Genomic DNA, 23,930 nt, shown 5'->3' on the forward strand with positions numbered 1-23,930 from the left:
AAAACTTTTGATATCCATTTCATCTTATAGTTAATGTATTTGATATAAAATTTGAGATAATTTTATTAAATACCTACATTCATCCAAAAGTCTATTATAAATGTTTATGTAAATGTATTATACATTTAATTAGTAGCTCGGTCCATTCTCGCGTAATTTTTAATCTCGGCCCATTATTGCTTAATTTCTTAAGCTCGGCCCAATACCGCGTAAGAAGCGCGTGCAAATCACGTGCGCCATAGCACTCCGCGTAAAGAGCCCGTACGCGTAGATTTTACGCCCGCCATAGCCTATATATATATAAGCGGGAAAAATCATTGCCATTGTAACGATCAAACAGCGATGGGTTAACGAAGCAATTTGGCAGTGGATGCCCTCCGACAGGTACAAATGTTCGTCAAATGGGTCGTTAATGATCTAGAAAAACCCTAGTTGTTATGGTTTCTTATTTAAGGGAAAAAAACCCTAGCTGTTCTGTTGCTTCCATAGTCCATTGATTGACGATAGTAGCTCTTTGTCGAACCTCATTCCTGTAATAGAAGTTTTCTGGAGGAAGCAGTTCATTGAACCAGATGAAAGCTTATGGGTTGCGGTGCGACTAAGAATTTGGATGGGTGGATCTCACCGGAACGAACAACGAGAGGAAAACCTAGACCAAGCGGGTGGAACAGCTCTTTAAGTTTATTGGTTGGATGAGTGAAGCGAGTCTTCTGGGACTTATCAAAAGAAGTAGGTTTGAAAGGTGGATGTTAAATTTCTTGAGGGAGAAGAGGTAAAAAGAGATCTTAATAATTATTTGCCTAGTATTGCATAACTTTTGGGTGATAAATTGAGAGAGGTCTCAAGGGAGTGGAGGCGGCATAGGGTGGGTTGGATGGCATTTATTTGGACTGAAAGTTAATGGGGGAAGCAAAAACTGAGATGGAATTTACTATTGGAAAATAGAAAGGTAGGGAAAAATGAATTATGATCAAAGGAAGTGGGACGGGGGTAATGGTGGGCTTGAAATAGTTTCAACACTAAGTGTAAAGAGTTAGGCATCTTGAGATGGTAGAAGAGAAAAAAAAAGGGTGTGGAGATATTCAACATTATTAATACAGAGTTGGTATAGTTTCTAAGGAAAAAGTTGGAAGATGGAAATAGGAAAGCTTTGTGCCCATGGAAAAGGCTTTTTGTTAAATTTAAGAGAATAAAAATATTCCGATACCTTCAATAGTGCAATTTAGGTCTTCTTATATAGGAGAAAGACCCACTATAATAAGCCTACTACAAAAAGGAATAGAAGACCCATAATAAACAACAATTAAAGAAATAAAAACAAGAAAGTCTAATGAATATTCCAACACTTTTGATGTGCTTTTTTTGTGGTAATTCAAATGTTAAGGTAGGGATATACTATTCTCAATGGCCTCAAATTAATTTTTAAAATATAGCAATTTGCCAATTTCCATTTCTCTATTTAAATTGGACTTTTGTAGAGATGGGAAAGATTGGGTGCCATTTGATTCAGCACCCTATTGTTCTACATCATCATATATGATGCTGCCTCTCCTATTCTTCATGAAGTAGTTGCTTCCCGGAACTCCCTGAATATTACTGTGGAACAGGTATGAAAGAAAAACATCAGAAGTAAGAAATATTGTTAGAATTTAAGCTTTTGGTATTTTTAAAGTCAAGTTCCACATTTATTCAAGTAGAACACATGCCAATTACTTCTCTGGATTAACAACTTCATGCATATATGGGTGGATGATGGAGTTTTTAATTTTTAATTGCATTGTGCATATCTAGTAAAGTAGACGAGGATGATATCGTGTAATCTTTTCAGATGTATAAATACTAGCATGTGAACTAATATTTGGTTCTGTAGCATTTTCCCAGCCTACTTTCTTTTTATATTCACTTATATATGAGCTGTGAAAAACATGAAAATGAGAACTTTCAATCTTTGAAGGGGACAGAATCTTTGATTGCAGACCCATAACCTATATAATATGTAGACTATTGATCTTATGATGTGTATTGGGGTACACATGATCTACTAAGCTAATGGAGCACTATTCCACGGAGATATAACGTGTAAGTTACATATAGATTATTTGATGTGCTAATAATGTTCTCTAGGCATGTATCTACAACCTATTTCAATTAGTTAAAATCCCATCTAACAAAACACATTATTACCACATCAAGTAATTACCCTCTTCTCAATCTCTCCAAAATCAAGTTAGCTTTCTTTTTTAGTTGACCAAGACTTTGATTTGCTTTTTTATTAAAAAAATTAATTGATTGGGATTTTTTTTAAATATTGTAGTTGCATGCAGAAGCTGGGAAAGGTCCATTTGAGATTGAGAAGAGGGTAACCTATATAGTAGATAGAGCTATAATTGACTAACTTTCTGCATGATGTTCCAGGTTTCATGGGCTCTACTTTATTGTAAAAGATGTTCATAAATTGAGCAACGTACATGGGAAATAAAATTTGAAGAAAAAAGAGTAATCAGGGAAAAGGAGGATGAGTTGATATGACTTTGAATCAAAATTGGCAAAACTTATGCTTGTATGGGGGAATATAATAGCCTAGTACAATAGGTTAGCTTTGCAATGATGTAATTGTGGATCAAAAACAAAAAATAAATGCGGATATGGTTGAATGGTAAAATTTCTCCTTGCCAAGGAGAAGATGCGGGTTCGATTCCCGCTATCCGCCTAGGATCAGGATGATGGGTTTATGTTTTTATAAGTTTGTTGAATAAATGTTTGCTGATATGACTTCCCAAACATGTATAACCCACCAAGTACAAAGAATGGCAGGACCACCCTCTTGAGTATCATCAACTGATGTGACAAACCTGGTATTAGATCTTTCTTCAATATTGTTGCCTTTTGGTGTGCAATTTACTTTCTTATACTAGCTTTGTGGTTGCTAGATTGGTTATCAACTAAGACTTCTCTAATTGCACATTTCACCTAATTGTACATATCACCTACAAACCATTGTTGCTCTCCATTAGCCATATTCATTCGTGGCAAATTTTGGAGCTCTCCTTGCAGCCATGAGCACTGAGCAGAAAGCAGAAATCTGTAAGTGACCTATGATGTAACATTCAATTGCTCTATTTTATTTTTTTCATTTTATTTCAGATATTAACTGCTCAATGGTCAGTTCCTAGTGGAATTAGTCAAGTTGCTGAAAATAAATCTAATGGATGTGGGAATGGGTATTCTCTTAGAGGTATGTATATCTATCTTATATTTGCTCATTGAACTCAAAATACTTGCAATATCTGTTGTGCAGTCATTTGCATCTCCTTGCTGCATGTTTATAATTTTGTGATAGATTATTGCAACAAACCTTCAATGATGAATTCAAGAGTTCATTTATGGGTGTTGAAGAGAAAATTAGTTTAGAAATTGTGGACCGGTTATTTGCTTTCTCTCTCTTTTTGGGTTTATTTCCTGAATCTTTAGAACTTTGATTGTTCTTATTTTTTATTTTTATTTTTTTTCCTTTTCGACCAAATATCCATATGGTAAGGATCTAGTACTTAAACGCTGTCTTAAAAATTCTGGCATTTCTTTCAACCCATAAGCCCCCGACCCCAAGCTATCTTTGTACAATTCTTAAACCCAAGACAAGAATGTCTCAGAGAGAACTCAAATGACTTGTTGCACTATTGTTAAACACCTAAGACAAGCTGAAATTTTGGAGAACTGCTCCCCAAAATTCCTACGTACTGACATTGTAAAAATAATGGTTGGAGTCTTAAGTGGCTTTTAAATAAAGGTGGCACACATTTTGACTTGGTCTCCAGTTGGGCACTTCTTCAGCTGTTATTTAAGCTCCTTTGAAGTATTGCCCATAAAAGGTCATTCACCTTCCTCAAGTATTAGTTTGAGTATTAAGTTTTCCCCTGACGTAACCTAGACCAATGCTTTGAGTTAGCATTTTTGCAACTCTTGCTGGAATTAAGGATTGTTTTGCATAATTAAAATTTCCAAAAGTTGTATATCGATAAGAGGAATATAATTGGAGGTAGCATTAAGTTAAATAGGTAAATTAGTAGAAGTGGACAATAGAGGTAAAAATCAACATGCTTGGGCAACTCAAAGCATTAAGTTGAAATGGAGTTTCGCTCGCTACTCGCTGCTCCTGCTCTCTCCCTATCTTCTCTGTTCATCCTCATCCATCTGTTTCTTCTTCCTGCTTAGGGTTTCCAATTCATTTTGTGCTCCCCATTCTCGAATCTCGATTAGGGTTTCCCACTCTCACCTTCACAAATGGATGAGTCTTCGCTGCAACTTATCTTCGAAACACACATTTGCCCTACCAAGGATTCAAATCCCTTCTGGTAATTTTTCTGCCTTCAATTTTCTTTGCATTTCTGTTTCCGAATTTCTATTCAATAAGTCTGACTACATTGTCATCGGGAGTGTTCTCTTTTACTCAATGTAGACTGAATCAGTCAACGATAGTCTTTGTTCATCTGTATTCATGGGTATTCTTCGTTTCCGAACCAAATAAACTCCTCCCAATCTTCACCCTCATCAAATTTGCTTCTGCTTAGGGTTTTCATGCTCCCCATTCACGATTAGGGCTTTGCACTCTCACATTCACTGCAACTTATCTTCAATCGGCGCTACATTCAGCATTGCCCAACCAAGAATTCAAATTCTTTCGGGTAATTTTTCTGCGCATTTCCATTTCCGAAGTTCTCTTCAAAAAGTCCGACTACATTGTCGTTGAGAGTGTTCTTATTCTGAATAAGTCAGTCGATGATAGTCTTCGTTCACCTATATTCGCTGCTATTCTTATGAAACAGTTGTTTTCGCGTTACTTAATCTTGCATGCAGAATATGCTGGATTTCTATGGTTTCAGCACTACTGGCCGACAAGAATCTGAAATTTATATATGTCGAGCAGGTATGTTGTTCTTCATTCTAGTTTTGAAAATGAGTATCAGTAATATAATAATTTTTGGGTTCTGAGAAAATAATCCATGCCATTGGAAAAGCAACAAAAGATAATGGATAATCTCTAGACATTTTTTCCTAGCTCCCATTCTGCGGTGGAATTTTTTCCTTGTCGCTTGTCTCTTCCTTGACTACTAGGATGTATTTCAATGTTTTATGGACAGAAACCTTGTTTGTCTTTTATTTCTTCCCTAGCCGACGACTTGTAAAGTTTTCAAAAATCATGATAAAAGGACCCTCTTTAATCATATCTTATGTCACAAGTCAAATAGATGGCCGCTATTATCAAGACTTGCAAAGTGGCAGTTAATTGGATGATTTTTTATAATACTTGATAAAATCAAACTTCTTCTCCAGGGCATTTTCAAAAAACATATTTTCCATCTTCTGCTTGCTAATCATTACACTTTCACTTCTTTTGTTAATACAGACATTTTTCCAGAGATGGTGGGCAGATCAGAGTGAGATTGTTTAGGATGTAGTCAAGAAACTAGTTAGCTCGGCTCAATTAGAATTCATGTAAAAATCATTATTACTTTTCATGTCCGTGTTTGAAGCTCATGAGCTTATCGTTGATATGTTCTACTACGTTTCAATGAAAATTTTCAATATTATCATCCATTTTGAATTCTTAATCTTAATCTTCCCTATGCAGAAATGGGGGCATGTGTATGCATGATGAGGCAGCAACACACTACATCGACATGATTGATCAAACAACTCTTGGGCATAGATTTATAAAGGAAGAATTTGGTGTCACTCCTATAGTTAGTTGGCAAATTGATGATCCCTTTGGCCATTCTGCCGTGCAGGCTTACCTATTGGTAGCTTGTTAGCTGCATTTTATTATATCAAGAAATCCTTTTTGAGGCAACACAGAAAATTTAAATCACAGTCTATTTAGAGTCACATTCCGAAGGAGAGCTTTTACGTGGAGGTAATTCTCTCTACAAACTATTGATAATTAAATTGTTGTCACTGTAGGTTGGATTTGACTCCCTTTTCTTCGGTTGGATAGATTACCAAGATAGAGCCGAGCGTAAAATTGAAAAGATCTTGAAGTTGTCGGTCAGGGTTGTAAAAGCCTTGGTTCATCTGCTCAGGTGAACTTATGTTAGCAGCCATCATAGGAATAAGCAAATGCTACTTTGGACTCTAGTCTCTAACTGGTCATTACGTGGTCTTTTAATTGTTTGTTTTCTTTAAAATCTATTTGAAGAATTTCTGGTTGCTTCATCTTTGTGATTACCCTTTTTGAATGTCGCAGATTTTTTCTGGTGCTTTCCCTGAGAACTATGAACCTCAATCTTTGTTTCCACTTTGAAGTTAATGATGCTTCCCCAATAGTTCAAGTAATCTCTTTTATTTTTTTATTCCCCCTAAACTTAATTTTCATCTTTGGTAAAAAATTATATTTTTATTATAACTGTTAATGATTGTGACACTAATTTCATCTCTGATATGAAGGATGATAGTAACTTGTTTGATTACAATGTTCAAGATTGAGTGAATGACTTTATTGCTGCAGCAGTATCTCAGGTAACCAATAAAAGTGTACTATGTTTATTTGGATTAACCTTTATATGCATATTTTGTAATCTTGCCCTTTTTTTCACTATGAAAAATCATCTTCTTTCGTACCTTCTCACTTATTCCTTCCTTATTTTGGAGAACTAGTTATTATCATGTGTACACATAACTTTTACGATTATTGTAGATATTTTGATTAGAAGTAATAATTATGGTTGAATGAATATTTGACATTTTTTTCTAAAATTCTGTTCTCCTTCAGTACACGTCATTGAATAATGCAATATTTGTTAAATCTCAATTAATAAGCATGCACTCATACATGTGATAGGTTCATATTTACAAATACTCATTCTCTTTACTATGTAGGAGGCTACTACTAGATGATTCTAGAGGTGTTGCAGAGGGCCAGACGGTTTAAATGAGACTGTTTTTTTTTAATATAATGGTAGCAAGATGACTGTGTCCTTTATTTCCCTCTCCCACCCTTCCCACTAATATATCGGATTTTGGGTTTAGCCAAGTTCATTCATGGCCAGCAAGGGAGAAACCTCCCAACACTCGAGGCTATAGAAAAGTTGACGTAACTAATTAATTCTAAAATGTTGATAAACAAATTAATAAATTAAATTAACTTGAAACTAACCACTTAATTAAATTAATCAGGTAACTCATAACTAACTGTTGTGGGTTAACCACGCACGGCCGACCTGGATGAAACGAGACCAGAAGAGTCGACCTGACAAGTTTGCTCCGACATCTTTGATGGACAAGGAAACCGTCAAGCCTCATCCTCCAAGACAGGGGATGGACCGGTAACTGCCAAGGATAGACAGTCGCTCGACAGGCCCCTGCCCGAGCAGTGAAATACACTGATGGGACTTACATCTACTCCATCTACCGCTATAAATACACCACTCACCCATGGCCCAGGTATGAAAAACCTGTCTGACCTATTGAGCTCGGCTTAAATACTGACTTGAGTGTCGGAGTGGCTTACCTCCTTGCAGGTACCCAAAAAATCGTTCTAAGTACCGCCAGCCGACCTCTGAGCTCGTCTTCCATACCTCAGCAGGATTTTGCATCAATAATAATATAATGGTTCTTTTTTCCCAGATCACTAGGTATCTCTTCTTCTTTTGTTGATCTTGTCTTTGTTTTGTCCACTCTGATTTGCTATGGTGCATTACTTTTAGCCTTTACATTTTACATTATGCTTTATGCTTTGCAGATTCAAGGAAAATTATATTATAGAATCGACCCATTAGGAGAGGGGCAGTAGGTTATTTCTCCCCTTTTCCCAGCGTCGCTGAACAGGTGAATATTGGAGGAAGGGAAAAGGATAAGTTATAATATTATTAGATTATTCTTTGCTGCATCGCTAACTTCAAACACCCATCTTCATAAGCGTTTCTATCTAAAATTCAACTTGTTGCTTTCTTTCTTGTTTTCATCAGGAACTTCATTCTGGTGTAAGTTTTGCTTCAGTGAATTTATTATAATAAGCTTGATTGACTATACTTTTTTCTGTTCCCTTCAGAGTTCAGATGACATGCAAATATTTGTGCTTCTTTTTTTTTTTTAATAAACCTCAAGTATATTCCGTTACTCCTTACACAATATTTTGTATATTAGTAATCGTGAATGGCTTTAGTTCCTCTTGATTTTTTGGATCAATTTTTAGAAAGGAAATTGCTGGGGTAAAAATTGAGGACTTTTTCCTTTTAATTTTTATTTTTTAAATAATTAAATATTTATAAGCTTGCTTTCGATTTTTACTCTTTAGAAAATAAAACACATTTAATCAGTAGCTTGGCCCATCCCTTCGGCCCATTACTCCGCGTAAAAAGCGCGTGCCACCATAGCCCTACGCGTAAAGAGCGCGTACGCGACCCCGCCATAGCCTATATATATAGAGGTGGAACAAACCAAAACCATCGTCATTTAATCAAACAGCGATGGGGATGAATGAAGCGATTTGGCGGGAGATGGCTGTTACAAACCCAACGTCGATGGAGTAGTTGAGGGATTTTCAGCAACCTTACAAATTTCTCAATATCTGCCTCGAATTTGATGCTCTCTCTTTGACCTTCTTCTTCCACCATGAAAATTCGTCGTAAACAATGAAATCTGAAACCTATTCGTCGCCAAACTGCTTTACCAGAAGCAGAGACGACCTCCCTGCTGCCTCTTCGAATTGATAATTGAAAACCCTAGTTGTTCTCTGATCGTCATATCTAACCCTAGTTGTTCAAACTATTTCTAATTTCAGTCGAAGAATGATGGATCAGTGGGGGATTTTCGGCAAATGCACTGACGATGTAGAAATATCTTGATCCCTACCTCGACGCTCTCTCTTCAATGTAGCTTTCGTCCAACGCCGCTGCGTTCTTCAGGTAAAGTTGATATCGGCGTTCTCTGTTCTTGTGGAGTTTGATCTTTAATTTTTCTCTAGATTTTCTGAAATTTGGATTAAATTGGTGTTGTAGTGGTTTCTTGGAGAGAAGGGAAGCTGAAGAAAGAGGTAGATGAAAACTCTGTATGGAGAAATTAGGCAGGGGCCATGGGGAAATAGGCGGCGGAGATTCATGACTCATGACTCCGCCCGAACTTACGACAGAAAAACTCAGAATATCCGTGGTAAAAAAGCGAAGGTTCATTTCCGCATGAAGACAATGGATATTAGATTTAAGTTCAATGCGAATCCTCTCCACCGACGGTGGAGCGACACAATTCTCTTGTATTGGTTTACCTTGACTCTCCTGTTGAAACGGCAAGCAGTGAGTAACCTCTCTGGCGCTTCTTTGAGTTGATAAGAAAAATGCCTTATTCTGATTTCACCTTCCTAACTAAATAACCAAAGAACTATTTCTGATTTCATCGACTCTCTCTCTTTCTGATTCCATTATTATCGATAAGAAAGTGAAAGTCCAAGCTTATCGCTGAGAATTTTAATCTTATTATCCGAATCCATAGGCAAATGAAATAGAGGAGAATGGGTGCTTCTAAGAACTCAAATGTTGAATCTTACGTGAACGCAGAACAGGAGGAAAACCGACCAGGCGGGTGGGCAACTCTTTATTTTCTTTAAGATGGTTCGTGGGATTCATCTCTGTTCCTATTGCTTTTTAATTCTGGATAGGGTTTCTGCCAATCTCCAATCTTCATTTTTTTTGGTTATGTAGCTTTTATCAGAACGTGTATCAGCATTGACGTGGGAATCGAGCTTTGTTGTTCCTCTCCTCCAATCATGGTAGCTATTATTCAAGTTTTTTTTTTTCATTTTACCCCATCGGGAGGGGTTGGGGTGTGAGGGGGTGGAGTTACTTCAGTGATGAAAACGTCGAGGGAGATTAAGCTGCTTTCAATGCTTCCCATACTTCTTATTACTAGTTTTCTGAACTTGACCTGGTTATAAAACATCATAAGCAGTCCTCTGGACCCCAATGAAATACTAAGGATTTTTAATTTTTCATTTTCAGTTTCAAGATATTCATTTTCATTTCATTCTACACACTGTTGAATTCAGTAACACTTGATTTCAAGTTCTCGTTGAAGCTGAAGTATAGTAATTCACTATGTATGAATCTATGATTGAGGAGAGTCCCAACCTTCTACTCTCAGGGTTTTCACCACTTGGTCTTGCTGCAAGTTGGAGGGAAGGCCTTATCAGGTCGTGAGAAGCTTTGTGCTTCAACGGGAGACTGGTTCTAAGGTATCTTTTGTTTCCCATTCAAATAAAGCTAGAAATTTCAAAAGCCTTTTAAAAGCAATTTAAAATATTGGAGGCTACTAATCTTTTTTATTTTCTAATAATTTTTAAAGAGAAACAAACCTCTCATTGATGAGCTACAAGTCACCAATACAAAATTCTTACTTAACTAATCATCCAAAACCCGACAGCACCCTTCTCCTCAGCCCTATTTCATAATCAGCGTGATGCCAATGAAGATAAAAATCCTTATTTGTTCATCTTTTGTTTTTCCTCCCTCGTTTATTTTCATTGCTTTCTTCCTTTCCCAACTCTATCAGCATTCATTACCATCTTATTTTAATCTTGCATGGTAGACCTTGAAACGTATTTTAAATGGTTATGTTTGTTACATTGGGAGATTTGCAACATAACAATATATATATATATATATATTTTCCAGTAGACTTCTTAACATTTTTTTGCACTTGTGCAACTACCTTTTAGGATGACTCTGAAACTATTGATAATTGATATGATCAAAGAGCTTTCGGAGACCAATATTCGAGATATAATGAGTAAGTTCCCTTGGACTCAGTTAAAGGTGTTTCTTAAAATACATGATTGCTTATATCTATTGAAGTTCATACGTCACTCTAAGATCTGACGTTGAATTTAGATTGATGTATCATTTAGAGTGATAAGTAGCCTGCGATGATTGTGTTTTAGTGGGAAGCATGTCCAATTTTCCAATTGCACTAGGCAGGTTCTTGTGATATTTTTTATGCTGGCATTACATGATACATAGAGCTTCCTACAAGCAAACAATCAACTTCTGGTTGATAAACAATAAATCTAAAAATAATTAAGATCAATGCCTCTAATAATCCTACATAAAAATTTAATTGTCATTTTGTTGTTTCACAAAATTTATCCAAAGCGAAACATTACAGCACTCCCAACTAAATTTTTCAAAGGACAAACTTCACAGCATTAACCTTGGGATTCTTACTTTCCTCTTAAATGGATGAGAATAATTTAACTTTCTTTTCATATTCTCTAGTTTGAAGCCTCCATACCTTTTAAATATCCCGATCAAATTTTGGTAGGATAACATCTCTTAGAGGGAACCCATTAAGCTGTTTGGGCAACTTTAAACAATTTTCTTGAGTACAATTCTAGTATTTGCCCAAACTACAAATGTGTACTCTTTTTAAGCTACCAATTTATGTAAAATAAACTGCAATGCTATATCAACTTGTCCCAACAATTACTTCCTTGTTAAGCTTCTTTTTTTTTTTCCATGTTGATGTCGGTTGCTTGAGCAAATTTTTGTTAGTATACCTTCCCTTTGAGACCATCCATTAGGCTTGTTAAGAAGCTTGACTGAGATTCGCGAGGACAATTATAACATTCACTCGAACTACTCAAATGAAAATGTACTATTATTTTTAAGCTACCTAGTTACAATAAATACTTTCTCGTTAGCCTCGTGCCAAAGTACATGTTTAGTTAAGCCAATTGTGGTCAGTATAGCATCTCTAGCATCTCTGAGAGGGAACCCAATTAAACTTAACTTGAACTCTTTGTTAAGTACAATTGTAACACTCACTCAAACTACTCATATGAATGTGTACTTTATTTAAGCTACCCATTTATGATAAATAAGCTGCAAAGTTATTTCGACTATTTCTTAGCCATTTTTTATAACTTTGGCCAAAAATAGTATCTCTTAGAAGAAATCATTAGGCTAGTTTAGCATCTTGAACCCTCCTCTCGAGTATAATTCTAACGTTCACTCAAACAATTCATATGGATGTGTACTCTTTTAGGGAACCTAGTTATGGTAAATAAGTTGCAAAGTAGTTTCAACTAATACCAGTAATTACTTCCTTACTGGTTCTTTTTTGTGCCAAACTTAACATTGTTTGGTTTCGCAAAGTTTGGCCAGTATAGCATCTTGTAGAAGGAACCATTAAGCTAGTTTAGCATGAGTCCTTCTCTCGAGTATAATTCTTAGCATTCACTCAAACAACTCGTATGGATGTGTACTCTTTTAAGCTACCTATTTATGGTAAATAAGTTGCAGAGTAGTGGCCATTTTTTGTGTGAAACTAACATCGTTGATTAAGCAAAGTTTGGCAAGTATAGCAGCACTTAGAAGGGGAACTTGAATCCTTTTTCGAGTTCAATTCTAATATTCATTCAAAATACTCATGAGGTGTACTGATTTTAAAGCTTTTTATTTATCGCAAATAAGCTGCAATGCCTTATCAACTAGTTCCTTAGCATTTTTTTTTTGTTTTTTTTTTTTTTTTTGCCATATTGTCATCTCTTGTGGAAGCAGACTTTTGTCCTTTAGAAAGGGGTACTCATTAGGCTTGTTGAGCAACTTGACCTATTTTCTCAAGTGCAATTTTAACATTCGCTCAAACTACTCATATAAATGTGTGTTCTTTTTACGCTACTTATTTATATGTGTTGGTGCAATAATCAGATCTTTTTTCCTAGAATAGAAAAGAAAATAGGTTTTAATTTGTGCCTACTTTTGATAAAAACATTTTTATTTAATGAAATAGTTGATGGTAGCACCTGTCTAAGTTTTTATGCTAAAGTTAGTCACCAAACTTATTGGCCTAAGATATTTGACTGCTTTAGCCCTTTATTTTCTCTAAATTAAGAAATTTTAATGGTTTATTTGACATGTTTAAAGGTTCAAAGCAGAATCACAATCAACTTGGAACTTTTTCAGCTAAGCATACAAAGTCAAATAGAGTTGAATGTTTAAATTGGACTGAGCTAAATTAGAGCTCTCTCTCAGGTTTGTGTGGTTGAGTTTAGTCTTCTTTTCTTTTTTCTTTTTGTTCGGTTAAGGTTTCATAACAAGTTGGTAAAATTGAATTCTTAGCTATTTGTTACTTGCAGTATTTTCCTATTAATTCGAATGGTTTTAAGCTAATGCTTTTTACTAGCGTTGTTACAGTGTACGATGATCTGTTTCTCTTTTTCTTCAAGAATCGAAACTAATTTGGACCATTCATATACATGCTACTTTTTACTGTGCTAAAAGTGGTTTTGAACTTTTTTTTTTTAAGTACAACATGTGAGAGTGTAACATCGAGTTCACAACCTTTTGGTTAGAGATATATACTAATCATTGTTGAACTATGCTCGCTTTTACGAGTGGTTTTGAATTGTTAGAGGTTTATCTTGACTAGAAATAGATTAAATGTGTACAACTTGTACATGCTTTTATATAACAAAAGATATGAATGCATTTATTAAAAAAAAAAAACTATTACTGAAACTTGAAATATGGAAGCCCCCATTCCCCCAACTTTTTATTATTACTGTTGTTTTTTTATAGTTGATATTTGATTAAATGTTTTACGTCACGCATTAATCCTTGAACTGCTTTATTTTAACATTAACATTTTCAAGTATATTCTACAGGTATTTTCTATAGATAAAATGAGAATTAAATAGTATTTTGGTCTTTTGTATTTTCAATTTTTATTCATTTTTTACCCCTGTATTTTTTAAATATCAATTTTAGTTTTTGTACTTTAGTTACCATTTTGGTTTCTATTAACAAAATTTTAATACAAATTTTATTTCCAATAAAAATCTTTTAATATATATTTATTTATTTCAAAAAATTTACTAAATAAAGTGTCATATTAAAATTTTAACTGAAATATATAAGATAAAAATAAACATGAAAGAACTAAGTTGAGCAATTGAGCAAGAGTTCAAAGTTCAATTGAGCAAGAGTTCAAATGGATCATCATATTTAATATTATTATTAAAGTATATCTATTTTTTATTTTTTTTATTCTATGGATCACATTAATTAAGTTTTCATGTATTAGAGTAACTTTGTTTTACAACTGAAATAGCAGGTCCATCTCTACTGGCTCCTTTTTAATAAAAGAAAATAGAATTTTCATGGCTTTCAACACCTCTGATTCAAAATTGATGAAACAAGATTTTCATTTATGTTCGAACAAATTGAAAATGGGAAAAGACACAAAGAAGTGTTTTTTGTTGTTCCAAAACATCTAAACAATTTTGAGAATGTTTCGAAAACATGAGTAACAAATAATATAAATATTGTCAAATGCAACAGACTGTAGAAGCCTAGAATTAACTACAATTGATTGCTTCTCACTTAAATGCTAATTCTTATTAGTTTTTACTGCAGCATTGGGGTGTCTTCCAAGCTCAAGTTACATTGAAAAACAGGTAATTGCTTCTATCCATATATGGTTGTGATAAATAGTGCAACAGTTTTTTTCAATTACTGGTTTACAGATTATATTGAATACTTTGTAATAAAATCTGAGTAGCCAAATCATGATAATTATTTATTGGTCTAAATAACTATTACTGTAGTTTTAAGCTTATATTGTAGATTCCATCTGGTTATCCTCAGCTTTAGATATTTAGCTTGGTGCATTCCTCAGATTTAGGGGAAAAATGGAACTTCCATAACTAATCATCCAAAAGACCCAACAGCTTCCTATTGCTTAAACCAGATTGCATGAGAAAGAAAGAACAAGCAGCATTAATTTCATATTAAGAATAATTACAAACTTTCTTGTAAATAATACACCAAGATACTTTTGAACATAAAAATTCTCCAGAGATAAATCAAATTACTTGTTGCTGTACAAATTAAACACCCAATACAAGCTGAAATTTCAAAGAACCGATGCCCGAATATACCTACTGTAACCGACATCAGACTTTCGAATTGTTTCAGCTGTATTTCAACTCCCTGGAAACATTGCCCATAAAAAATCATCCACCTTCCTTGAACCTTTAGGGCCAGTTTGGTAATATTTCGGTTCCGTTTCTTATTTTCAAATTTTTTAAGAAATTTAGTATTTTACAATTAACTTTGTTTCTTGTTTCTCATTCTAACTAATTTATTTTTCTTTATTTTAATGAAGAAACAGAAACTAGAATTAAGAACCTTATCAAAAGGGCCTTAGAAGTTTTGGAATAGAGGGACTTCCACTTTGAGTTTCCCAAAACATTTAACAGAAAATTCTCCTTTTTCTAAATTCCAATTCCACTTATCTGCTGCCCTTCCATTACACTTTATGTTTTGCTTAAGATTTACAGAATTTTTCCAAATTCCAATTCATCGTCCTTCAACTCCCTTCTAACGACTCACAGAACAATTATTCAACCACTCAAAAAATAATTGCTTTTCTTTTAATGTTTTTTGAACCACCCTCCAGCAGCATCCGTCCGATGCTCATCGACATTTCCATCGACATCTCTATGTATTAATATCAATAATTTTTAACTTATTTAAAAATTATGAAATACTTTTTTTTAGTACAACATGTGGGATGGGGGATCAAACTCACAACTTCTTGATTTGAGATATATATGTCAATTACCGCTTTGGTGAAATTATGAAATACTTATTTGTTAATTTAAATAGTTTTTACGAACTTTTTATTTTTATAATTTTTCCATAAATATCTATCAACATTGGAATTTTACTCATATTTCCATTTGATATTTCCATGAAATTGAGACTTCGATATTTCCATCGACGTCGACATTTAAAACCTTGTCTATGCTCACTAATGATCATTTTAGACCATTAGTTGAGTTCGTTAGACAAATCTTCAGTCTTTACAAATCTTCACAGTCTTTACAAATCTTCATTCTTTAATTTTAAGGGGTGTGTTGAGTGTCTATTCTAAAATACAGATCGAGTTGGTTTGTTGATAGTCCTCTTGCTATAATATGAAACTTTTTGTCCTCCCTCAGGTTTCAAAAACTTTTTGAAATGTGAGGCTATAGTGAAATTTGTTGAGGTTATTGAATAAGTTCAATCACTTGGTAGGTTATCTTGAAATTTCTTCAAAGGGTTTATTAAAAAGTGTTAGTAAAAGTTTGATTTTTCAATATCATCCATTTCTGCCCGAATTTTGTTAAGGATTCCACGTTGGACTTGAGCTACTTCCTTCCTTGCCAATTAATTTTAAGATGAATCTCATAAATATTAATATGGTATTACAGCCAAAAATTCAAAACGACCATCCTGTCCAAAAAATAGAATCCGATAAACGAGGAAGAAGAAAGGTAGGTTAGATTATCTCAAAATTGAAAGACTAAAGAAGCCACATAAATAATGAAGTAATATTGATTTTGAGATAAAATCAATTTATATTTATGTAAATATTAGAGCTCAAAAGCTCCAACGAGCCTCCAATCTCAAAAGTATAGGACTGGAATAAAATTTGTAAACTAAAATAGGATCCGGGTGAATCTAAAATAATGAAGTAAATGTAAAAAAAAAATAGAATCGGATTAAGATTGATGAACTAAAATAGGATACAAGCCAAGATTGGTGAACCTAAAATAATGAGGTAGATGTAAAAAATCAACTAATAAACGAGAAAAAAAATATGTTAGGTTATCTCAAAATTTGAAGCTTCATGAAAGTCACAGAAATAATGAATTAAATAACTGTTGCCAATAATAGATGTCGAGTGTTGACAGTCGAATTTAATGGCAATTCTGAAATTTTAATCTAAATTAATGGTCCACCAGGCAAAAAAATACAATTTGACTCCTATTTTACTATTTTTATTTCTGAGCCCTTTTCTTTTATTTTTATTTTCGACAAAATGGTTGTTTTATAAATATATTTCTTTCCTCTCTACTATTAGTCGTGGTAAATTTAATGTTTTTATTATATTCTTAATTCTCTTTTTGTAAATTTAATATATTCTTAATGCTTTTTGTGAGTTTAGATATTAATTAAATTTTAACACGTAAATCATTATTAATGTATGAGTTTGAGTATACGGCTAATAAGAACGTTGTCTGATATATTAATTTATTGTACCAAAAAAATACATCAATCTTACTCCAATATAATTTGAAAGTTCTAAGTTAATAATAATTGTAACGATTTTTAATATATTCTTAATAGATTATCTCTCCCATCACTTGTGGTAAAAAACAATTGATGGTCAGTGGAATGAAATTAAAACTCGGGGAGTAATTTAATTTGCTAAATTAAGTATAGATATTAAAATTATTAATTTAGAAAAAACAACTTTTTTCAATCTTAGATGGTAAATATTTAAATGTTTGTACTAAATTACTAATCATTTATGTCCTTCAAGAACTACCAAATGTCATCGTTGGATTCCCTCGAAAAGGAAGGGAAGATAGCTGCAAAAAAGAATTATTTAATCTTTAAATTATTGTAATTATTACGATGAAAAGTTTGATTTATGAATTACTGTTAATTCACGTGCTCGTTATTGTCTTTTTTGGACAATTCGTGATTTAAAAGTTTTTCCCCTTTCAGCTATAAAATATTTCTTATATTTTAAATTGTTCATCCTCTTTATTTATCTACCTTTTTATAATATAATAAATTAGGTTACCCGTAGCCCCATTATTGCACACTTTTATAACAGGTTAACTTAAGTCAATCAAGGTTTTTTTTCTTTATTAAAAAAAAGCTTTTTTATTTATTTTCAAGATAATTGATAGTGGAAAGATTAAAAATAATATAGATTACTTTGAACCAACTAATTTTTTGTTCGTTGGGTTGTTTGTATTGGACAAGAAGCTCTATTCAATGTCTTGAAGTTTTTTTAAATTTTAAAAAAAAAAGGAAAAAAAACTATAGTATTTTATGGTACGTTAACAAAGCCACTAACAACAAAGATAATTAATATTAATAAAATTATAGTATTAAAACAAAATTGGAATGCTTGTTTAAAAAATAGAACTTTCAAATGCGTCCAAAGATAAATTTGACACAAACAAGATCCAAAGATATAATTTAAAAAAATATATTAGCAAAATTTCATTAGAGTTATTTATTTATTTAGTACAAATCTTTTTAATTAGTGTTCTTTATTTATTTAATTCGACAATAACAATGGCTACAAATTGGGAAGGGATTGGGATTAATCCAAGACAACTTGACTTTATTGTTAATAAGTTTTTAATTAATGTCTTTCCATTTTAATTAAAAAGTTTAAAGTCCGATTTACTAGTTTTGTGAACTTTATTTGTTGGCTTGAATTTTCTAATTTAGCTAACTATACTAGCTACCTATACTAAAGTTTAGATCTAACTTTTCAAAAATTTAAGAAAAATAAATGAATTTTCAAGTTTAGATCTAAATTCTTACCGACTAAAGTTCATAAATTAAATACATAAATGTGCTTTTTTAACCATTTATTTGGAAAAGAAAAAAAAACAAAAGAGCTGAAATTATTATCAACCGGTTAATGGGGCCTACAGCATAATTCAGAAAGGGGAAATAGCAAAGAAATCTTAATTTTGGAGAATTATCGAAATGGACAATAAGAAAATGAACTGAAAATTCACGAGCAGACAGGAGCAGAATAACATAAATTACAACCTGGCCCTGATTTTCATCTTCAATGAAATCATCGTTGGGCCAGGGCACACGATGATGACAACGTCGGTGGTGATCAAATGGTGAAAAGATCAACGGTCACAAATAAGACACGAGTAAATCCGTCGGAAAATAGAAAGAAAAAAGAACAAAACAAAACAAAGACACAAAGCCGCCGCCGTGGGTGGTGGTTGCTTAGTAATCGGTGGTGGGCAGCTGCTCGTGGGAGTGGGAGATGAAAATGAACTCGTAGATGAGCCCAGCAAGCCCACCTCCGATCAGAGGCCCGGCCCAGTAGACCCAGTGGCTGTCCCACGACCAGCTCACCACCGACGGCCCAAATGCCACCGCCGGGTTCATCGACGCTCCGGTGAACGCTCCGCCGGCCAGAATATTAGCTCCCACGATGAAACCGATCGCGATGGGTGCAATTGTTCCCAAACTGCCCTTCTTGGGATCCACTGCGGTCGCGTACACCGTGTACACCAATCCGAACGTCATCACGATCTCGAAAACCAAGGCGTTTACTTCACCAACTCCAGCCGAAAGGGCGAAGCTTCCGGTGGGCTGCGAAACACAGGAACGCAACCCAACAAAAAACCGTTAACATAATATATATATACAAAATGCGTGATCTTGTTAACGGAAATAACTAACTAACTCCCTCTCTTACCATGCCGGTAACGAACTCGAGGAGCAAGCAAGCGACGACGGATCCGAGGAGCTGGGCGACCCAGTAGACGAGGCCACGTAGGAGGGTGATGTTGCCGCCGACGAAGGCGCCGAAGGTGACGGCGGGGTTGACGTGGCCACCGGAGATGTTGGCGCCGACGGAGACGGCGACGAAGAGGGCGAAGGCGTGGGCGATGGAGGCGGAGATGAGGCCGGCCGGAGTGGCGGCGCCGCCGGCCGTGAGCTTGCTGAAGGCTATGCCGGAACCTTGGCCGGCGAATACGAAAATCAAGGTGGAAATAAACTCGGCCAAACCGGCCTTCAAGGCGTCCGGGTGGGTCGCCTCCTCCGGCCTTCCGATGGCAATGTTACGGATCGGCATTTCTCAAAATTCTGAGATCAAAATTTTATTTTTCCAAGTCTATTTCCACACTCTGTGCAAGGCTTCTTTCGCTACTCCAGTTCTCCGCATCATATATAATGGAACCTTCGGGGGCACGCACAACCGGCTATAGCAGGTAGCCGGTTCGAATTCGGGAAATTAAATTAAAAAAAAGAAATTTAAAAAATGGGAAAATGAATACTTGAACGTGATTGGTGGGCATGGCCAGGCTGTGAAATATAAGGGGAAATATTTGTTGGTTGGAAATTTTATCCGGAGACCGTCCAAATTGCAGGAGATCCAGCGAAGCAATTCGGCGCTATACTGTTCTCCCGCCGACACGTGTCCACGTTTGATAGGGACACGTAACGTGGAAATGATGTGGATTTCGTCCGCTTTCGCTTGTTCTCTGGAGACATCGAATCCACTAACCCCATGTTCAATTATTGTAATTTCTCCACTTTCCTTCACTTCCAATTTGTTTCTTTTTTCTTTTTTTTTCTCCCTTCTCTCATATAAACCACCATGTTCTTAAACAATTAATCCCCCAAGAAATTGTTTTTTTATCCTTAATTGATGATCCTCAAAATCTCGAAAATTTAATCTTAAGAAACTCTATGCTTGTTTTGGAAGGGTTTAATTTCTTTTCTAATAAAAATTTAGATACTTACACATATTTCAATAATTACTATGTAAAAGTTTTTTTTCTCCTATATTCTTTGATTTCCATCTATGGAATTTTTAATATGCATCGTAACATTAATTGAAATAATTTTTCAAACGAATCCATTTATTTCCACTAACCTTCTCTGAGATTTAAAAATTCTATCTTTTTATTCTATTTTGGTTGATTTGGTATTCTTTATTTATCTCTATTGATTTCTATCCAATTTAGGGAAAAAAATTATTTTATAATCAAGACCGATCAAAAGAGTAAATAAAGCATGTCTTCCTATATATCCATTTTCTTGTGAAAAAAATTATCATATCTGTTATTTCATTATCAAGATGCAATAGATGAATAATTCGATATATCCATTTTCTTGTGAAAAAAATTATCATATCTGTTATTTCATTATCAAGATGTAATAGATGAATAATTCGACTTAATATAGAATACAAATTAAAAGTAATTTGATTTAAGTATAAGTTTATATAAAATAAGAGGAGGTTTAGGTATAAGGTTAAATCACCACTATCATGGTGTTATCGTACCATCATTGTCCAATGAAGCAACAGAAAGTCTACATTAAAATTGTTTAAATAATTAATTTAGATTATCATTATTATTATCATTGTTGGATTATGTTGATGATCTGTAGATGGTTATCTTAATGGAATCTTTGGATAATTTAAAACCAGGTGAGATGAAATTTAATAATACCAAACACCAATTCATCATTTTTTTTATTTGTTTATTATTTTCTTGATAAATTAATTGTTTTTTTTTCTAGTAAAAATAAAGTATGGGCGAGGATACAAATCTATGGTTCTTTAAGAGAGGTTACAATGTTGCTTTATTATTATTTTATATATATATTTTTTGGAATAAGCTCGTTCATTTTTTATTTATCTTTTACAAATATTCTTAAATTCATGAACACATTTTCAAAATGATAAATTTTTTGCATTCCAAGATGTGATTTTCAATTTTAGACTTAGCCATGTGATTCCTACTAATAGAGGCAGTGTGATATAGATTGTTTTGAAACAAAATTAAAAAAAAAAAAAAACAAAAATGAAAAGATGTATTTAAAATTTTCAAAAATTTTAGCTAGGTAGAATAATTGAAATCTTCTTAAATTTCAAATTTGACTATATATTATCCCTAATAAATTTCAAAACTAAATAAAAATAGAAGAAAAAAAATATATTGAAATATTCGGATCTTTGATAGGGATCCCCTGATGAAATTAAATAAACAGCAAAATACACACACACAGACATATAAATTTATATGAAAAATAAAACGAATTTCTCTCATTTATTTCAATAGGACAATTTTGTAAGCTTTTTTTTTTCTTTTTTTATCTATATATGGGGATATTTGTCTAAATAAATTTCAATCAAATATTTCAATATCAGGATAGCAACTTGCCCATGACAGTTCAATTTTTTGGATAAGAATTCCTCTCTCTCTCATATATATATTATTTCTATTTATTTATTTATTTATGTTCGTATGTGGTTAATGTTTTAGTTGGTCCTAAGATAGCGTGTGTGGTTTGGTTTTGTCTTGAATTAGGTAAAGTATGTAAGAATGTTAAGATTTTCTCCCCATATTGAAAGCGAGGTCTAATTTTTAGTTGCTAACGAATTCACACATTTTTCAAAAATATATTATTATTCAAAAGTATACATAATAAATAAATTTTCTTATTATAAAAAAAAAAGTACCTAATTTACTTTAGACATTTATAATTCATGTTTTATTAGAGTGACAAGATGTGTAAAATCTAAAAAAGGAAGGCAAATATATCTTTTAGAACTTTATATCAAAATTATTTTTAAAGTTTGTCCATCTATGATATATTTTATGATTTTATTTTTAAGAAAATATAAAAATTAAATATGTTATAATTATAGGTAAATTTATAATTATGATAACACAACAAGTAATATGAATAAACAAGAAATTAAAGCGAATATGGATATAGCTTCAGTATACATCTTGCTTCTTATAAGTTAAAGTTAAATATCTCGTCCTACATTTTTTTTACTAAAAAAATTAAAGTTAAATTATAAATGTAAAAAATAAATACAAATAAATTTATATTTAAAAAATTTGCATTAATGTTCTTGCCTTTGGTTAGAAAATAAAATAAATTTATAATTATGAAAGCAATAGGACAAACTACCGTCCAAATAACCCGAAAATATTAGAATATATTCGCTTTGGATGTTGGTTGCTTTGTCTCTCTCTCTTATTTTTCCTTTTTCCTTTTTATTTATTTATTACAAAATCATTGTAAACGATCCCACCCATTCATCATGCGATATATATTATCCTCAAAGAAAAAAAATCATTCGATATATATCAACTTCATTAAACTTCAATTATATATCATTTTCAAATTATCATATATGTATCTACTTTTAATTCAAAGTCATGTTGGTGTGAGAAGTACTCTCTTTTATATAATATTAAATTTCATCATTTTTATCATAATCATTATATTAGTCTTTTGAAAATATTTTAAATTATACATCATTTTAACTGCTTTTAGGAGTTTTTGACTTGGCAGATTATGTATGTATAAGAAATTGCGATGTCAAACAGAAACTTATGTTTGGTAAAATAAAAATAAAATCATAGACTACATAAATCTGCACTTATATAATTTACTTATTTAACTTTGTTATGGTGTGCATAAATGTTATTCTTTAGGTACCAATGGCCGTAGGACTCCATATTAAATTTTATGGGTATTTAATTAACAGGAAAAAAAATATATGATTTGTTCATCTTTATTCTATCTATTGATTAGATATTAATCTTGTTTTGTAAAGTTTGTGGCGATTTATCATCTATCACGTGTGTTGACATCAGGGATAATCAATTGCCAAGATGATTATGAGAATTTATGTGAAGGAATCAGCTCGGCAACCAAAGCCAAACCAAGCTATATCTCTTATCTACCGACCGACCTATGCTAGGTTCGAGCCGACTTTGAAAGTATTTGCAGGCGTAAAGGGTGACAGACATGTTTCTCCGACAAAATACCATGGTCCTAAGTGGTTGGAAGCCCTATCGATAGCTCATATCGGTAAATAAAAGATGTCAACCTCTCTCCGTCAAAAAAAAAAAAAAAGATGTTAACCTCTCTCACACAAAGTACACAAAACAATATTCTCTTGAACATTGACCGGATAAATGAACTAACTTAAGTGTCAGAATACTAACTCTCTTTTATAGGTCGTTCGAATGTTGGTTTATCCAATCTGAACTTTACGATCCTAGCTCGGTCATTGTTTCGATCAGACAACATGCATAAACTTGAAACAGTAAGAAATTGCAATTGAGGTAAAAATGCAAGAAATAATGACGCCCCTTTACCGTATACTCCAAAGTAAATTTTAAATTAAAATAAAATAATTACAATAGAAGCAAAATTGCATGAAATAATTACGTATAGTCCAAGGTTAATTGATACCATAAAAGACAAGAACCCGGCTAGGGGGTACTGGGGAGGCGGAGACGAAAATAAAGAATTTATAAACGATGTGAAAACTGAAAAGTCAAGTGATGTGACGTTTTTTTTATT

At 33.3% G+C, this 23,930-nt stretch overlaps 2 protein-coding genes, 1 long non-coding RNA gene and 1 other non-coding gene across 18 annotated transcripts; 3 read left to right on the forward strand and 1 right to left on the reverse strand.

The window, feature by feature from the left end:
- The first annotated feature begins 48 nt into the window (after positions 1 to 48).
- On the forward strand, positions 49 to 2,639 carry LOC148213336 (uncharacterized). Of its 2 annotated transcripts, none has more exons than XR_015788256.1 (2): positions 49 to 772; positions 1,479 to 2,639. It is a non-coding gene; the product is annotated as an uncharacterized LOC148213336 (long non-coding RNA). The 2 variants fall into 2 exon arrangements; XR_015788257.1 differs by having other exon boundaries at positions 49 to 384.
- TRNAG-GCC (transfer RNA glycine (anticodon GCC)) lies at positions 2,640 to 2,710 on the forward strand. The gene has a single exon. It is a non-coding gene; the product is annotated as a tRNA-Gly (tRNA).
- Positions 2,711 to 4,052: 1,342 nt separating this feature from the next.
- LOC111013578 (putative alpha-mannosidase At5g13980) lies at positions 4,053 to 18,757 on the forward strand. Of its 14 annotated transcripts, none has more exons than XM_088124777.1 (14): positions 4,053 to 4,352; positions 4,569 to 4,682; positions 4,855 to 4,924; positions 5,405 to 5,493; positions 5,630 to 5,798; positions 5,959 to 6,077; positions 6,242 to 6,326; positions 6,442 to 6,513; positions 6,874 to 7,628; positions 7,736 to 7,821; positions 10,129 to 10,219; positions 10,703 to 10,773; positions 12,909 to 13,016; positions 14,400 to 18,757. In XM_088124777.1, the coding sequence occupies exons 5-8, from the start codon at positions 5,640 to 5,642 to the stop codon at positions 6,478 to 6,480; spliced, it is 402 nt and encodes a 133-aa protein (XP_087980903.1). In that variant the 5' UTR covers positions 4,053 to 4,352; positions 4,569 to 4,682; positions 4,855 to 4,924; positions 5,405 to 5,493; positions 5,630 to 5,639; the 3' UTR covers positions 6,481 to 6,513; positions 6,874 to 7,628; positions 7,736 to 7,821; positions 10,129 to 10,219; positions 10,703 to 10,773; positions 12,909 to 13,016; positions 14,400 to 18,757. The 14 variants fall into 14 exon arrangements, 9 of the variants coding, with proteins under 9 accessions (XP_087980903.1, XP_087980907.1, XP_087980899.1 ...); XM_088124759.1 differs by lacking the exon at positions 5,405 to 5,493 and having other exon boundaries at positions 4,056 to 4,352; positions 6,874 to 7,437; positions 7,515 to 7,628; XM_088124768.1 differs by lacking the exon at positions 5,405 to 5,493 and having other exon boundaries at positions 4,056 to 4,352; positions 6,874 to 6,952; positions 7,171 to 7,628.
- LOC148213337 (aquaporin TIP1-1-like) lies at positions 18,550 to 19,745 on the reverse strand. The gene is made up of 2 exons (XM_088124755.1): positions 19,285 to 19,745; positions 18,550 to 19,178 (listed from the first exon to the last, which is right to left on the reverse strand). Exons 1-2 carry the CDS (start codon positions 19,663 to 19,665, stop codon positions 18,807 to 18,809), a joined length of 753 nt encoding a protein of 250 aa, XP_087980881.1. The 5' UTR covers positions 19,666 to 19,745; the 3' UTR covers positions 18,550 to 18,806.
- Positions 19,746 to 23,930: the final 4,185 nt, after the last annotated feature.

The sequence above is a fragment of the Momordica charantia genome (genome assembly GCF_013281855.1).
Source record: "Momordica charantia cultivar OHB3-1 chromosome 1 unlocalized genomic scaffold, Mcharantia_2.0 BLBB01000001.1, whole genome shotgun sequence".
NCBI lineage: Eukaryota > Viridiplantae > Streptophyta > Magnoliopsida > Cucurbitales > Cucurbitaceae > Momordica > Momordica charantia.

Coding starts and splice junctions, on each gene's coding strand:
- LOC111013578 (XM_088124773.1), top strand. Junction 5,799..5,958: donor CCGTGCAGGCTTACCTATTG/GTAGCTTGTTAG, acceptor TTGTCACTGTAG/GTTGGATTTGACTCCCTTTT. Junction 6,327..6,441: donor ATGCTTCCCCAATAGTTCAA/GTAATCTCTTTT, acceptor TCTGATATGAAG/GATGATAGTAACTTGTTTGA.
- LOC148213337 (XM_088124755.1), bottom strand. CDS start 19,665: ATGCCGATCCGTAACATTGCCATCGGAAGGCCGGAGGAGGCGACCCAC. Junction 19,179..19,284: donor TCGAGTTCGTTACCGGCATG/GTAAGAGAGGGA, acceptor TGTGTTTCGCAG/CCCACCGGAAGCTTCGCCCT.